The sequence below is a fragment of the Euphorbia lathyris genome, chromosome 2 (genome assembly GCF_963576675.1).
Source record: "Euphorbia lathyris chromosome 2, ddEupLath1.1, whole genome shotgun sequence".
NCBI classification, from domain to species: Eukaryota; Viridiplantae; Streptophyta; class Magnoliopsida; order Malpighiales; family Euphorbiaceae; genus Euphorbia; species Euphorbia lathyris.
The window spans coordinates 76714959-76732808 of record NC_088911.1 but is presented as its reverse complement, the minus strand read 5'-3'; the positions used below and the strand labels follow the sequence as shown (position 1 = coordinate 76732808).

At 33.5% G+C, this 17850-nt stretch overlaps 1 protein-coding gene across 4 annotated transcripts; it reads left to right on the top strand.

Moving 5' to 3' along the window:
• The first annotated feature begins 301 nt into the window (after window positions 1–301).
• LOC136218654 (uncharacterized) lies at window positions 302–4698 on the top strand. Of its 4 annotated transcripts, none has more exons than XM_066005673.1 (3): window positions 302–537; window positions 658–743; window positions 4242–4698. In XM_066005673.1, the coding sequence occupies exons 1-3, from the start codon at window positions 379–381 to the stop codon at window positions 4330–4332; spliced, it is 336 nt and encodes a 111-aa protein (XP_065861745.1). In that variant the 5' UTR covers window positions 302–378; the 3' UTR covers window positions 4333–4698. The 4 variants fall into 4 exon arrangements, with proteins under 4 accessions (XP_065861745.1, XP_065861748.1, XP_065861746.1 ...); XM_066005676.1 differs by lacking the exon at window positions 4242–4698 and adding an exon at window positions 3825–4203; XM_066005674.1 differs by having other exon boundaries at window positions 304–537; window positions 4254–4694.
• Window positions 4699–17850: the final 13152 nt, after the last annotated feature.

Sequence of the window (17850 nt, the reverse complement as noted above, 5' to 3'; positions counted from 1 at the left end):
ATTTTGGGTATGAATTAAGCTCCAAATCAAATATGAAAATCAGTTTTATTAAAAGTGACAAAATACTTGACAAAAATCAGAAATATTAACAAAATTTTAAAAATATAATTAAAAACTTAAATTTGATAAAATGAAAGCTAAATTAACGTAAAACAACTAAAAAGATAATAAAAACGCAAAATAATTCCTAAAACCGTAATAAGAGATAAGGATAAAATATCCCTACGCGAAAAGTAGATAACAAAAACATTTGGCATTTTACCTAAAAAGCACTTAAGATATATTTTAGCTGTCATTGTAGAGAATACTAGACGATCCAACTTACCGAATTTGATCCGGCCCAACACGCGATCTCGCTTTCTCCTATTTTGATGGCGAATGTTGATGGAGAAACGGAGCAAAGCAAAGCAAAGTATGAAGCGTTCAGAGATGTCAACAGCACAAACCATCACTGCCAGCCAAAGGCCCGTCAATAAGCCGCAAAAACCCTTCTTCAGGCCAGCCATAGATGACTCTAAACCTTCACTTCAAGATCCAGTACTATGCTCTCTCTCTCTCTCTCTCTCTCTCAGTTATACAATTAATTATGGCTCATGATCTTTTAACATCTTCAATGTTCCTATTTTGTTTTTTTTTTCCCGATTTTTTCCTTTCCAGATTTTGAGATCGGATCCTATGGAGACTGAGGAAGCAGTACTGCGATTGCCTCATTTCCCAGTTATCAGATTGAACCACCCATCTCAGTGAGTTTCATCGTCTTCAACTTTTACATTGTGATTTTGAACTTATCTTTTGCTTCACTTGGAATGAAGCTATGTGGCATTTTGGGGACTAAAAAGATTATGAATCAAGAATTGATGGCTTTGATTGCTAGAGTAGTCTAAATCTAAAGTGATTAGAAGCAATTTAATTAATAATAGTCTTGAAGTCAGACAAATTGCATTGAAATCTAGTCTTTACCTTTCTAGAAACGAATTTCATTTTTCCTTTTCTTTTTGGTTTTTTGATGGCCGAGATTCTACTTTTCAATACAATGTTGAACTGATACAGTGGTTTTGAATGTGAGCAACTAACTAGCCCTATGTATTTGTATATCTGCTCGATCGGTGTTTATCGGTTACATTATTTCAATATATGAAAATTTCTCTTATTTTGAGTTATCAGAAGAACAAACTTTTTCTCTGTTGAGACAGTTTCCGAGTTATTATAATTCCTTGAATGGTGGATGCTCTCTATTTCAATCGTGTTGATTACAAGCATAAAAGAAACTTGATTAGATGCTTCACATTCACATTTGGAATAAATGTTAGGACATTAAGCTGAGCCTTAACAAGCTGCATGCATTTCCTATAAAATGCTGAATATCTCTTCACAATTGCAGCTGAAAATTTTGATCTTCATTGATGACCATGGCTCAAACAACTTTATAAGACACTTCTTGGTAGAATGAACTTGCAAGATCAAGTTCAACCTTAAACCTTTCTTATAGGACTATTTTTATCAATTCAAAATTAAGCTCTCTCGTTTGCCTCCATCAAACCAAGTGAAAAGTTTTGGTAGCTAATATTTAATCAGGAAGTTAATATTAGAAACATATATATAAAAATGGGTATCTAGTTCAAATTAATAGTTTTCTAGATAGAGACAGTATGCTATATCGATTTTGATTTTTCTTGAAATGACTTGTGATTAGTGCTTCTATATTTTTGTCCTCTCTTATAATTATCCAAAATTAAGTTTTCACCTGTTTGATTTTTGTAATATATTGTGTGCATGTGCTCAAGTCAAGTCTATGGACACTCTCTTAATTACATAATTTTGAGTTGATAAGGTTTTTGAAGTTAAAAAGTCGAACTCCAGCTAGTTGGGTTTAATCTTTTGCGAATTGAAAAGCATGAATTATCTGTAACCACTAAATAATACAGTTGCAAAGCTATGGAAATGATAGCTAATACATTTAAAATAGCACATGTAATTTTGAGGAGCCACACTTGGAATTGATGTATGCGTTGTAATGCCCCAAGTTGAATAAGTCGAGTGATGTATACCATCTGTTCTTTGCTGTGTTAGTTATTCACAATATTCCTTAAGATTAGCCATATTGTCTGTTCATCTTCTCCTTTTCCTAGTATCATATAATATAATATGGGTGATACCTTCGGAAATAAAATAAACAAATGAATATTTAGCATTAGTAAGAAAGAACTTTCGCTTTTGACTTGGGCCTCATCTTTGCTCATGCTGTGGCCCAATAACCTTTTATGGGATAAGGGGGCCGTTGGGAAATACAAATTTGACATTAACAAGATCAATTTTAGTCCCATAGCATCAAAATTTCGAAAAGACTGGTTCGATTGTTATTTAAGTGTCTTATCAGATATTCTAAGCATCATTTATATCTAAGATATTTAATGTTACTAATATAGTTACAAAACCTGTCAAACCGATAATAACTAAGCATGTGACATATATAAGCTAATCACAATTTTTTTTTTTAATGTCTAAAATGCTATACTATGTCACTAATATAGTTATAAATAACGAATAAAAAATGTACGAGATTACAGTTTATCGACAAATTTATTTAGAAAGTCTAATATGACAGTTAAATAAATATCAAACCAATTAGATAGAGTTAAAACTGATTTTGTTTGAAAACTCTAAATTTGTATAATTTTGCATGCTAAGATCAAATCTTAACTTCCCCAAAAATATTAGGATTTTATCCCATCTTCTATCACTCTTTTTAGAGTTTACTTCGACCCTATATGACTTGGTCTTCGTCTTGGTCTTGTAATGTACCCTTGTGGTAAAACCTAATGCATCTTCTTAAACCTCATTGTAAGTTCTGAACTAAAATGTATTGCATGTATATTTTATCATATTAAAGTTCACTAACTTAACTAATTTGTGTTATAAAACCTAAGGAGTTTATATATAAAAAAATTAATAGAAAAAAATTGACATATTTAAGATCATATTAAAAATTTAGGATTCTATAAGTTTCAAATTACTATAGAAGTAGTATTTTTTTTTTCTTTTTATGGAGGCAATGATGCCATGCCTGAATTTGTAGGGAGAGAATGATGCAATTATATGATGTCACATCTCTAAAAAAAACATATTTAGGCTCCGTTTGTTTTTCGAAATATATATTCCTCATTTTTTAGTGTTTCTTTGATTAGGAAAATAAGGCAACAAAATTTTTTAGATAGTCAAAAGAACAATTACCCTTTTTTTAATTTAAACTTAATTTATGTTTTTGGAATCCTATTTTATTCATTCTTACATTTTTTTTAAACAGTAGCCATTCATCTTTTTTTTTTCATTCTTCGATGTTGTAATCAAATATCAGAATATTTTCAAACATAAACTTTTCTCTTATTTAATATTTTTCGACAAATAAATGGGGACAAAGCATGAGTATTTGCAGTATCCATGTCTATATAAAACGAGAAAGTAATCTGGTCTTAAAAATTATAAATATAAATATTATTACATTAATATAATAAAAAGTATAAAGATTACAATAATAATAAAGTGTAAAATGAACTGATGAATTTCTTTGTGAATAAAGGTTGGAAATTGGCCTTGAAAGTTGGTATGAATCATGAATTTAGTCTAATTCAATTTTTGGTATCAACTCATGTCAGAGATTAATATAAGATAGATTAATATAAGATATACGATTGAGTTTTAACTATCAGTTCGAGCTTTTAGTTCAAACTGTTCCATGACATGGTATCAGAGCCTCGAGGACCAAATGGTCGAGGGTTCGAGTTCTGACAACCTCATTAATTTGTGGTATTAAAAACATATGGCAGGTTGGGTCTATGTTGTACACGCTGCAAGTCCAAGGGGCATTTGCACGTGGGGATATGTCAGCGATCAATATAAGATATATGATTGAGCCTTAATTATCAGTTCGACCTTTTAGTTCAAACGGTTTCATGACAACTCGGTATTTAAAGTTGGCGGGTAGATTCAAATTAACCAATGATCAAATCAACCACTGAAAGTATAATATATTTTCGATACTCGGATTTTATTATGTTTATATTTTTGATATTCGAAATCTATTTCTATACTTATAAAAGTATTATATTTTGCGCAACCGCATAATGTTTTGGCGTCGGTGCATTTCAAGTGCATAATACCAATTCACTTATACTATTTTGAGGGGTTTAGTGAGAGTTTTTTTATCTCTAGTTCGAGGGATTTTTAGAAATTTCATTTGTTAGTGCGGTTTTTAGGACTGGGCGCGGATCTTGGAGAAACTGGATTGGACCGAATATTCGAGTAAAAAGATCCAGAATTGAACCGAACTATTGACTTTTTTCAAAGAACTTGACTGAACTGGACTGTTGACTTTTTACTAAAGAACTGGACCGAATTTATCCAGAACTGGACCGATAACCGAATTGGATTGGACTGGAGCGAACTGGATTGAAAAAACTGAAGATTTACCATATTAAATTTATATTTTATATGAAGTTTTATTTTTTCCTATTTAATGAAGTGTTGTATTTCCTATTTTTATTTAAGGTATGTTGTATTTCCTATTCTTATTTAAGGTATGTTAGAATTGTTAGGGTGATTTAAGGTAGGTTTATATTTCGTATTCTTATTTAAGGTATGTTAGAATTATTAGGGCGATGATTTATTAGGCCAAACCAATTGTACTTTCATTGTCCTGTTTGGTACTAATTGATTATGCAATTGGTTAATAAAATCTTTTTATTCTTCTATATTCTTCTCTCTATTCTCATTCTTTTTTCTTCCTATTCTAGAAAATCTCCAAGATCTTTTTTGTTTTGGTTTGTAAAAAAAAATAGATTCTCTATTTTTATACCACATTTTCTATTTTAACACCAAGAAAGGAAGTGATTTCTAGAAATAGAAATGAATTTTTCGAAATTCATTTGGAATAAGAGTCGATTCTTTATTATAATTTTTTTCCCGAACTACAATTAGGACTCTAATAGAATCTGTAATGAAAAAAAGTTAAGAATGAGAGAAATGAGGGTGTTTCTTCCTATTCTAAAATTCTAGTTCATGAGAATCTTAATTCACCATAATCCTAGTTCTGACATCATCTCCTCAATTTCCTTTCTAAAGTGAAATCTAATTGTTTGCAATTTCAATTTTAGTTATTGTTTCTCGTACTATTTCTTTTGGTTGTTAGTTAAATCCTAAAATTTGTGTACATATGACAATCAAAATAGATCAATTAATTTGGTAGCGTTGTTTTTAGTCAAATTTTGATTTATGTTATTGAATTTTAACTCGTTAGAATCTGGTCAAGTTTTTTTTCTGCTATTGTACTTTAATTTGTTGTTATTTAGCTTAAGTTGTGCATTTCTTAAGATTTGCCTGTGTTAAGATATTAAAATTGTTAATATTAAAACTAAGTTACCCCTTTGTTCTTTAGCAACTCGGTTCACCAATTACTTTATTTTGGTTGAAATTAATATTTGGTATTATAAACACATGTTATTTATTTTTATTAAGAATTTTATATATTTATTATCTTGTAAATTATGTTTTTAATTTATTTTTGGTAAAAGTATAGGTATTGTATTATTTAACTCGTCAAATAATTGTACTGGATTGGACCAGAACCAAATCCACGAATCTCCGAATTGGATCGGACTGAATTTTTCAATCCAATCCTGGAGATTCATTTTTAGGAATCTCCGAAATTCAATCCAATCCTGGAGATTCTTGAATCCCCAAACTGGATCGAACTGTGCCCTTCTATTTATTTTTTCCATATTTTATCACTTAATATAATTACTTCATTAGAAAAAAGGGAAAATTACAAAACTAGATCAAATGGGAGGCACATTTACATATTTAACCCATTTACTCAACCTACTACATATCTAGACCGATATAACCTTCCCACTTCCCACCACAATGCGAACGGCTGCTCCCCCCATCTCATTGGTTACGCAAAAAGTTGGCTCCACCATTAATGATTTCAAGACTTTTGATCTTCCTTTCTTCCTTTAAATTGCACGAAATCTGCACCATTTCGCCAAATCACAATGAATTTCTCTTTTTTCTCTCTTCATCTCTTGATTCTGCAACTTCCTAATCCTAGAAAACGAAGCCATGGTTCTTCATCTTCCCGTTCGTTACTTGGTTTCTTTCTTCTTGTTACCATCAAAGAAATGGTTATTCTACGTTATTTCCTTCGTTTTTCCCAGTTTATCATATTGTTATTGTCGCTTTTAACGGTGAAAGGCACGAAAGATGTAAGTATCTGTTGTTTTTTCTGCGTTTTTTCATGAATACACTTCGTGAATTGATGATTTCGCGAAGATTTGCGAAGAGAAAGAGCCTGAAACGTGACGATCTACTTCGTGAATCGATGATTTCGCGAAGATCTGCGAAGAGAAAGAGCCTGAAACGTGTGGATCTACTTCGCGAATCGATTAGTTCGCGAAGTCTGCGAGTAGAAAAGTTCATGATTTGACTCGCAGACTTCACGAAAGCATCGATATGCGACGTAGATCGTCACGTTTCAGACCTCGCATACCTCACGAAAACATCGATTAGCGAAGTAAAATCACCTCTTTCCCTGCACATTTACATTCGCATGCTTCGCTAATCCTCATTTCGCGGAGCCAAAATCGTCCTTTTCCCTGCCTAACACGATTAATTTTTTCTGAAGGTGGTTGATTACATAACATCCCTTTCTAGAAGGCGGCGTCCTCGGACGCAGGGGAGATAACTTTCCTTCATGTACAGTGAGAAATTCCCCTCAAGATTGGCACATTCACTCCTAAAATGGTTGGTTAGGAGAGATTGTGCCAATAATCCGGTACCAATTTTGAAGCGGATGAGTAATCTTGGTGTGCACCATGGGACACATCCATCCCAAAAGGTGTGGACTTCCATTTCTCATCCCAAAAGGTCTGGACTTCCATTTCCCATCCCAAAAGGTCTAGTTTGCAGACCTTTTGGGATGAGAAATGGGAGTCCAGACCTTTTGGGATGGATGTGTCTCACGGTGCACACCAAGATTACTAATTCGCTTCAAAATTGGTACCGGATTATTGGCACAATCTCTACTAACCAACCATTTTAGGAGTGAATGTGCTTTGTTAGGAGTTTATTGTGGCAATCTTGTTGTAAATTTTGATGTTGTTGTGATTTTAATGTTGTTATTATGGCAATCTTGTTGTAAATTTTGATAATGTTATGATTTTAATGTTAGAATCCGTTGTTGTTTGCCATTTTTTGTTATATACCACTTCGCGAATTAGCTTCAAAACACATCCAGGCTTCACATATGCGAACTAAATTCATCAAGTAAACCAAACTTTAGCTTCGCATATTGCGCGTAAATTCATCAAGTAAACCAAACATTAGATTCGTAGGCTTCACATATAAATCCAAACATTAGCTTCGCAGGCTTCGTATAATATGGAATCTGCCAAGTCAGATGGGAGGGGGCGAGACGCGCGTAAATATTGAGGGTATTATGGGAAAGTCACACAAAATCAGTCTAGATATGTAGTAGGTTGAGTAAATGGGTTAAATATATAAATGGACCTCCCATTTGATCCATTTTTGTAATTAACCCTAGAAAAAAATATGCTAGAGTTAAAATTCTAAATTCAATTAATTCTTATCTAAAATTGTGTATATTTATAAATAAAATATATCTGAAATTTCTTTTTTTCATATGTTATTACTTAATATTATTATTTAAAATTTGGAAAAAATTTATTTAAAAAATATAAAAGGATAAACTTCGTACAATATTCATGATTATAAAGGGTTATGTGTCAGTGCATAATATCGATTCACTAATATTATTTTGAGGGGTTTAGTGAGGTTTTTGCCTCTGTTTCGAGAAGTTTCTATCAGAATTAATTATTCGTGGTTTATACTCCTATTTTGAGGGATTTTTAGAGTCTTCCTTTGTTAATGTGGTTTCGACACTTTTTAAGTATAAAAATAAATTTCATGTATCAAAATATAAACATGATAAAGTTCGGGTTTTAAAAAAAAAATATTAGACTTTTAAGGCTGATTTGATTATGGGTTAATTTGACTCTTTATACTGACTTTAAAGATTAAGTTGATTGAGCATAATTGACCATTCATTTGATCCTTTATTCAGTAGTGTTGGAAAAGATTGAAAAGTTTCTTTTAAAGAAAAATAAGCTTCGTTAAATGGAATCAATATAAAAAGAATGTAAAATAAAATCTGGAGAGATAATACTTCACTCCACAAGTTTTGACAATGAATGAGAAAACCTAGCTAAAGCATGAGTCACCTCATTTGTAGTGCGACCTATCAATTTGATATAAATGTCATTGATACTAGAAATAAGACTTTTATAATCTTCTATAATTGAACCATAACTAAAACGAAAGTATACTTGATGAATGTACTCCACCATTGACAGCTCATCTGACTTCACATCCACACCACTCAAACCTTTGATTTTGATCCAACTGAGAGCCTATCGAATATCAAAAGTTTCACTTTTCCTAACCGAAAAGTTCCCTCAATACATTTAGAAAACGCACCATAGAAGCGATTGACGTTGTCCCTAAGCACAACGACTAACCATCCTGACCAAGAAATAACTGAAGCATGTGTGTTTACTTTGACCTTACAAATGGGAGGTTTAAACCAAACAACACTCATAGGATATCCACTAACCAAGCATTTTAGAGATTATTTTGCAATAACTACGCATCTTGCCAATCTTTAAGCCCAACACAAGTCAAACGAAAGACAACAGTAATATCAGCACTCGGATCCTTCCGCAACACCTTATTCCTACAACACCAAATACCCCCACACAATTGAAGTCTATAAACAATAATGCTCTTCAGTTAACACATTAAACACAATCTCCAACCAGGCAACAAATGACTCCATTGTAAATTTTGACATTATCCTCGGCGAAGAGCAGTATGGTGTCACAAAAGGATTTTGAAAGTATCCTCAATGAAGAGCAGTTCGATGTCATAAAAGGACATTTATAAAAAAAATATGAATGTTAAATTCTAACCCTCTTTCGCATAAACAACACAACTGATCAATATTAATACATTGACGATTAAATATCGGCAGTCATAGGGATCACATCATTACAAATTCTCCAAATTAAATTACGCACTTTTGGTGGAATTTTGAGACATCAAAACTGCTTCCAACAACTTCGACACAAATCCAAATCTCCATTAAAAAAATCACCTTATAACCACTTTTGATAGAATAATTGTCATGATGTTCATATCTCCAAAACCAGTCATTGTAATTATAATTTATAGAGAGATGAATACTGAGAATATTGTTAACATCTTCCTAGTTAAAAATATTGTTAATAATCTCGGAATCTCATTTCCTCCTGCCTACTTCAAACAAAGAGGAGACCTTCTTATTAGCAATGCACAAATGAATATTAGTAAAAGGTATCATTAGGATTATTAAATAGTCAAGCTTCCCTGTCAATTCTAATGTTGTTTCCATCATCCATCCGACGTCGACATCCCCGAATTTGCAATGATCAAGGTTGTCAAATGCTACTCCAGACGAAACTGAGATTCACATCTTTACTAACATGAAGGAAGTCACAATCTTTAAAATAACGGGATTTGAAGATACGAGAAACTAAAGAATTAGGCTCAATGAGGAATCTCCATACTTGCTTCCCTAGCATGGCCAAATTAAAGTTCATCTTTTTGAAACTCAAACCCCCAACTTCTTTTCTTAACACACATAATTTGTCTCAAGATATCTCATATCTCTGCCTCCATTACACCACCAAAACCCATTACACATAAGTTGTTGTGTAGTTTTTTTTTAAAGGAATAAGTATCAAATTTGACTCTACGTTTTTAAGAAATGCAAGTTTAGCCTTAAGATATGAAATTGTGCAAATTTAACTCTAACGTTTTCAAACAAGATCAATTTTAGCTTTACGTTACTGAAAATTTAAAAAGCAGTTTAACTGTTATTTAACTGTCGCATCAGACATTCCAAACAAGTTTATCGATAAAGTGAAACAGTTTCGTACATTTTTTGTTGGTTTTGTAACTATATTAGTAACACGTTAAACATTTTAGACACATGCACAAAAAACAATTATGATTAAGCGACAGACTTAGTTGTTAATATCTTAAGAAGTTTTTTGTAACTTTTTAGTGACACATTAAATATTTTAGACGTAATTTATGTTTAGAAAGTTCGATTTAGCAGTTAAAATAATAGTAAATCTATTAATTTAAATATTAAGAAAATATATAACTTTTAGGAAAAAAAAGTCTCCACTAATTTCATAGTTTCAATCCCTAATTTCAAATATTCTTAAGAACAAATAGTCATATCGCTATCGAGAATAAATAAATCGTTAAAGTAATAAAATTTGTTTGCATCAATTTCACGTCTAAACTTATATGTCTAAACTTATATTTGACATGTGAATTGTCTTATTTTTTTACACCACTACTAAAACAATGTTTGATTGTTGATGGAATATTCAGACGGAAAGGATTCCGTCATAAATTCGACATAATTCTGTAAAAATACATTCCGTCGGTATTAATGGATTTGCTAGCGGCATTTCCAAGCCATCAAAATATTGGCTGGAAAATTTTCTCCATTGTTTCCACATTACTGTTTGACGGAAATATATTACTTCAGACTTATTGAAGGAATTGTTGAGGAATACTATTCTACCAACACATTCCGACAGTGTAAATCATAGGGTTTATTTTAGAGCAAAATAAAGTACAGGTATAATCTATAAAAACATAAAATTACATTTTTTTTAATTAACCATTTCTTTTAGGGATAAGTACAAAAAAAATGCATGTGGTATACGCGTTTTGCGAACTCGAACATGTATTTTTTTTTTGCAAACAGAGGTACGTGTTACACGACGTTAGCAAACAGAGGCAAAATTGACTAACGGTGTTAAAATTCAAAGAGAAAAGAGTTAATTTGGCCCTTATATTTATTTATTTTATAAATTAACCCCCTTAATTATCTAATTATCACAAATAAACCCCAAAATCAAAAATAAAAATAAAAAATACCTTCTTCTTCTTCTTCTTCTTCTTCCTCTCTCTCTCTCTTCTCTTCTCCTTCCTCTCTTTCTTCTATTTTTTTAAGTTCCGAAATCTGGAAATTCCAGATTTCTGGGAAATTCCAGATTTCTGGAAATTTCCAGAAATCTGGAATTTCCAGGAAGGAAATCTGGAAATTCCAGTTTCCTGGAAATTTCCAGGAATCTGAAAATTTCCAGATTTTCAATTTTGGAAATCTGGAATTTTTAGATTTCCGATTTCGGAAATCTGGAATCGAAAATAAAAAAAAAGAAAAATAGAAGAAGAATAAGAAGAAGAAGAATCATTGAAGAAGGAGAGAGAAAGAAGAGAGAGAGAAAAATATTTTATTCTCTTTATTAATGGAAGAAGAAGAAATTAATGGAAGAAGAAGAAGAAAAGAAGAAGAAATTAATGGAAGAAGAAGAAGAACCATGGAAGAAGGAGAGGGAAGGAAGAGAGAGAGAAAAAATTATTTTATTCTCCTTATTAATGGAAGAATAAGAAATTAATGGAAGAAGAAGAAGAAAAGAAGAAGAAATTAATGGAAGAAGAAGAAGAAGAAGAATCATGGAAGAATGAGAAAGAAAATTATTTTATTCTCCTTATTAATGAAATGAGAAGAAAAAAAGAAGAAGAAATTAATGGAAGAAGAAGAACCATGGAAGAAGGAGAGAGAAGGAAGAGAGAGAAAAAATTATTTTATTCTCCTTATTAATGGAAGAAGAAGAAATTAATGGAAGAAGAAGAAGAAGGTATTTTTTTATTTTTATTTTTGATTTTGGGGTTTATTTGTGATAATTAGATAATTAGGGGGTTAATTTATAAAATAAATAAATATAAGGACCAAATTAACTCTTTTCTCTTTGAATTTTAACACCGTTAGTTAATTTTGTCTCTGTTTGCTAACGGCGTGTAACACGTACCTCTGTTTGCAAAAAAAAATACCACAGGTTCGAGTTCGCAAAACCCGTATACCACAGGTATTTTTTTTTTTTTTTTTTGTACTTATCCATTTCTTTTATTACATAATATATGTTACATATCTTGTTGAAGTATTGAATAATATCCAACCCCAATTGTAAATGCCAAAGAAACTGAATTGCGAAGAGGATATTCTGAATCTTAATAATTAAGGTGTTTGTATAAAAAAAATAAAGTTATCTTGATGCATATTGGTATGCACTGTTCATTAGAGAAAATTTTTTCTTAAAAATACTTTTTATTAAACTTTTTGTTTTAGAAAAAAAAAAATATGTTTTCTTGGTGCATTGTGTTTCATTCTTGACGCACTTCTTGAGAGGAAACTAAAGAAACATCTTGAGAGAAACTAGGGGATACTTCCTAGAGTGAACCTCTAGGGAAACTTACTTTCTAGAATGAACTTTAGAAGAGATCTATTTTCCTAGAATAAACTTTTGAGGAAACATATTTCGTAGAGTGACCCTTAGCAAAAATTCCATTCTTGGAGTGAATATCAGGGAAAACCTATTTTCCTATGGTGAGCCTCAGGGGAAATATTTTTCATAAAGTAAACCTCCGGGGCAATCTATTTCCTAGAGTGGACTTTAGAAGAGACCTATTCTCCTAGAGTACACTTCAGGGGAAACTTTTTTCTAGAATGGACCTTTGTTCTATGAGCCAATTTAAAAGGAAAAAAATTAGAAAATATCAGAGTCAATTTATCATGGAATCATGAAAACCAAATGATTGAGAAGTTACTCAAAACGTGATCTGAACCTAGAGAATGTGACTTAGTGGAAGGAAGCATGAAGTTACTATTAACATTTATAAAAGTAAGACATCGTTATGAAAAGTCCAACTCAACACACACTCAAACAGAACTCTAGTAAATTCTCTTTATATTTCAACATTTTAGATTTTTTAGTTATTTCACTAGTTTTAATTTTTTAAGTTCAAGTTCATTGGAATTTTTCAGTACAATTTTATTTTATTTTATTTATTCTCCAATTATTTTTATAAGGTCAATATCGTTTTGATAATCGAATTTTTTAAAATTTTACGGTCTATTTATTTCTCATAATCATTTGTTATTTAGAAGTCAGTGGTACAATTTTATTTCTCGTATTTTTTCAGAAAAAAGCCAAACATAAGAAAATGAATAAAATAATATCTGGAAATTGAACTGATTAAAATAAAACAAAAGAAAATGATGGGAGATTAGGTGGACAGTCTAGCTTAATTGATTTTTTAGAGTTTGTTGGTTGAAATAATTTCCATATATGTAGTTATCTAGGATAGGCATGATCCGAGCTAGCTCCATATATATATGTGGCAAGAATTCAACATTGAATATCCAAACTAACATTCAATTATTTTATATACACTCACCTACCCATTGCCCATTACCAAACTCCTATATTTTATTTTAAATTTTATACAACAATCAAAACACAAATACATTCAATCTTATGATATTACTAGGAAAAACAAAAAAGTTATGTCTTTCTTATGTGTATCGTCCCCAATGAAGGAAAGTTGAAACAAAATATTAGTATAATGATTGTTGTGATTATCATGATGATTTAGGATTAAACACCAAAATAATTTGTTGTGTTAAATTATAGGGTAAAGTTTAAATAAAACCCCTGTGGTTTCACTAATTTTCAGATAAAGGACTGTGGTTTACTTTTTGTCAAAACGATGATTGAGGTTTTTAATTTTAACAAAATAAGGACTTTTTCGATTGATACTATTAAAATCACCTTGGACGACTTCAAAAATGACATGTTTTAAGAATTACTAATATTTTAAGCAACTTTAATTCTTCAACTTTTTTATTTTGAGATTGTTTAGGTGATGTTTGGTAAAGAGAGAGAAAGTTAATGTTTAGAGAGAGAAAGTTCCAAAAAAGATGATTTTCGAAAATAAAAAATGCAGTTCCATAGAAAATATGACATTGAACAACTTTAATTCTTGAAAATTTTCATTTTCAGGTCGTTAAAGATGGTTTTAATAACATTAATCCAAGTTTGAAACCTCAATCCTTGTTTTGACAAAAAGTAAATCACAGTCCTTTATCTGAAAATTAGTGAAACCACATGGGTTTTATTTGAACTTTACCCTAAATTATATTCTAATTCTTTCTTTCTTTTTTTAATACATTTGATTAAAAAAATAGGAAAAAATAAACCATATGGTTTGAGTCATTTTTAAACATAAATAATACTGTTTAAAAGTTGACAAGCAAGTATTTTGAGATCGATTCTGTTAGCAAACACAGTCAAAACTTCATCTTTAATTTTAAACTATAGGTTTTTTCGATTTTCATCAACCTTCTCTTTTATCTTGGCATTATTCCTTTTTAGTTTACCATCTACCTCCTCATGCTTTCGACTTTACCTCCCATAAGAACTCATGACATATCCAATGTGTGGTTTGACACCTTGTTGTAGACAATTTCAAAGTGTGGTTATCTAGTAACCAAATATATTACCCCATTGTAGCAAATTGGCCTAGAAATCGCAAAATCTATCCTTAGCTTGTCTATGCATATGCTTCTCAAAAGGTTCCCTAATGTGTAGTTCATAACCTCCATTTGAGCATCAGATTGAGGAAAAGATTTCCCAGAATAATGCATAATATGTATAATGGTGTCATGGGTGACCCTATGGACTAGCTAAATAAAGTAGAGAAAATGCAATGTACTTGAAAGGCAACGACTATTAGGGGCAACACTGATGCGAAAGCGAGAGGAAGAGCGGAAGGAACAGCCACCCACGCAGAGCGTCTGATATATCACGCCCCGTATGGATCCAATGTTCAAAGGAGAGAAGGGTCGATCTTAGTTGAGGAGGGACAGAGCGCCACTCACGCGGAGCGCGGCTCAGGTGACACGAAGCGTGGGGCCGTGGATCGGAAGGGGGAGGTCCTAGTGGAAATTATTGATCTGGGACAGAGTGTCACTCACGCGGAGCGTGGGATATGTGGAGCGGAGAGTGGAAGGAGGGGAGAAGACTTCTCCGCCAAGTCCTGAAAGAAGGGGAACAAGACCTGAGGATCCTGAATATTACTGTTTTACCACTTGTCCTATATCTCCATTATCCCTTAGTTATTTTGTACCAATCCTACCCCTAGGGTTGTGTAGTTGTTAATAGTATAGTGAGGCCTTTTGAGTCCTTTACTTGCATTTTAGAGGAGGTATATAAACTCCTTATTTTGTAATGAAATCAACTTTTATGAATATAATCAAAACCTAGCCTCCATTTGAGAGCTTGTTCTTATTACTTGGGATTCACTCCTTCAAGCTTTGGGCTTGTAAAGAAACTTCTTTGTGGATTTAAGGTCAAAATCCTTAATTCGATTTCAATATGTAACAGTTGGTATCAGAGCCAAATCGTTTTCTTTCTCGGAGACTTCTTCTCGGAAATGGTTCAACCACGAATCCCAAACGAAGCCATGGAGTCCAATGAGAAAAGATTTGAAAAGGTGGAATCTTTCATGAAGAGGTTGACTGACACCCATCAAGAGAAAAACGAAAGGCATCAAGCAAGCATTAGAGAGTTGGCTCTCTCTATTGAAGAACTAAAGCTTGAGGTATGAAACGTTCACCCGTAACCCGCCGGAGGTCCTCACCGAAGGCAAGAGGAGGCTATTTGGCCCCAACCCGAACGACACCCAACACCACCACCTAGAAGAAATCCTTTACCACAACAAATGGGCCCTCGGGGTCATGAGGTAAGGCATCCTAATACCGTTCTCGTTAGAAATGTCGATAGTGACAGTGATGGGGACATGTTTGATGACTTTGAGTTGAATAGGATTGCTAGAAATATGGGTATCCATAATGGTGTTGTGAATGATGATGTTGGCCATGAGCATGTGATTGATAGAACTAGGAATGTTGTGAATGATGTTGTTGTCCATGGGCATATGAATGCTAGAAATAGGCATATTGGGAACAATATTGATGTAGGTGGTTCGGTAAGGAGGAACTATATTGGGGAAGACCCGTATGGGCTTATTGTGAATGAAAGGGGCGGATATGGGGGAAATTTCGATAAGCATGATGCCTTCAAACTAAAAGTTGATCTACCTACGTTTGTGGGGGAACTTGACATAGAGGGGTTCCTTGATTGGCTACTAGAAGTGGAAAGGTTCTTCGATTATACGGGCATACCGGAAGATAGAAAGGTTCGGTTAGTGGCATATCAATTGAAAGGGGGAGCCTCGGTTTGGTGGGATAATGTGAAAAAGGGAGAAGAATGGGAGGAAAGGAGCCGATTAGATCTTGGTTGAGGATGAAGTCGATGTTGAGGGAGTGATTCTTAACACCCGACTATGAGCAGTACATCTATAGCTCCTATCGGAACTGCTCACATGGAACTAGGAGTGCACATGAGTACACCTCGAAGTTCTTGAGGCTTTCGGCAAGGGCTAACTTTTCGGAAACCGAAAGCCAAAAGACTTCAAGGTATCTTGAAGGGCTAGGGTATAACATTTAAGACAGGATCGGGACACAAATGGTGATTCAGGTTCAGGACGCTAGGAATCTTGCATTGAAGGCCGAGTCTCAATTGAATGTGAGAGCACATAATGGGTATAGAAGAGCGGGAAGTGAGAATACTTATGGTGAAAGAGGAGCTTCCAAGGGAGTTGATAAGGGAAAGGGTGTTGCAAGCTCAATTGACACCAACGTTCCTAATGCGGTTAAGGCACCTAGTGGGGATTTAAGGCCCTTTAGGGCGGCACAACCTCCTAGGGGAAATAACCCCTATGCAAAATCGGCTCCATTCAAGTGTTTTAGATGTAATGAGTCGGGTCATCGCTCCAATGAATGTCCCAAGAGAAGAAGTGCCAATGTAGTTGAGCGGTATTAAAAGGACTATGAGGAAGACGATGATGTGTTTTGTGAGGCCATTAAGGATGAGGATGAGGATGAGGGGGCTTATGAAGATGATCATGTCATCCATGTGGTAAGGGGATTATTGGTCTCTAGTAGAATAGAGGAGGGCTAAAGACATCAACTCTTTCGCACACTTTGTCTCATACAAGGAGTGAAGTGCAATGTGATTATTGATAGTGGGAGTCAAGAGAATATTATAAGTGATGTGGTGGCTAAGAAGTTCGGGTTGACTATGGAGAAGCACCCAAACCCCTATAGTGTGGGGTGGATCAAGAATGTGGGGGAGATAAAGGTGACCCAAAGGTGTAGGGTACCGGGATGAGATCTATTGTGATGTCATTGAGATGGACGAATGTTGCCTACTTTTGGGACGTCCTTGGCAGTTTGACCGTGATGCTACTCACGCGGGGAGGAAGAACACCTATTGGTTTGTGAATAGTGGGAATTGATATGTGCTTACCCCGATCGTATGAGAGTCTAAGACTAAAGAAATGGCCATGTTGATCATTTGTCCTACTCACAAGTCGTTTATCAACGAGTATAAGGAAAGCCAGTGGTGATGGTGAAGGCTAGTGGACAGCCATATAATGTAGAGGATGTAGGGGGAGAAGTCCCGAAAGAAGTGGGAAAAATGCTTAACGAGTTTCGTGATGTGTTTCCGGACGAGTTACCCCATAGATTACCACCTCTAAGGGAAATTCAGCACCATATTGATTTAGTGTCGGGAGCTAGCTTGCCTAGTCTTCCTCACTGCCGAATGAGCCCAAAGGAGAGTGAGGTTATGTAGGAGAAGGTGGAAGAATTAGTGAAAATGGGGTACATAAGAGAGAGTATGAGCCCATATACGGTTCGGACCTTATTAACACCGAAGAAATATGGTTCGTGGAGGATGTGTGTGGATAGTA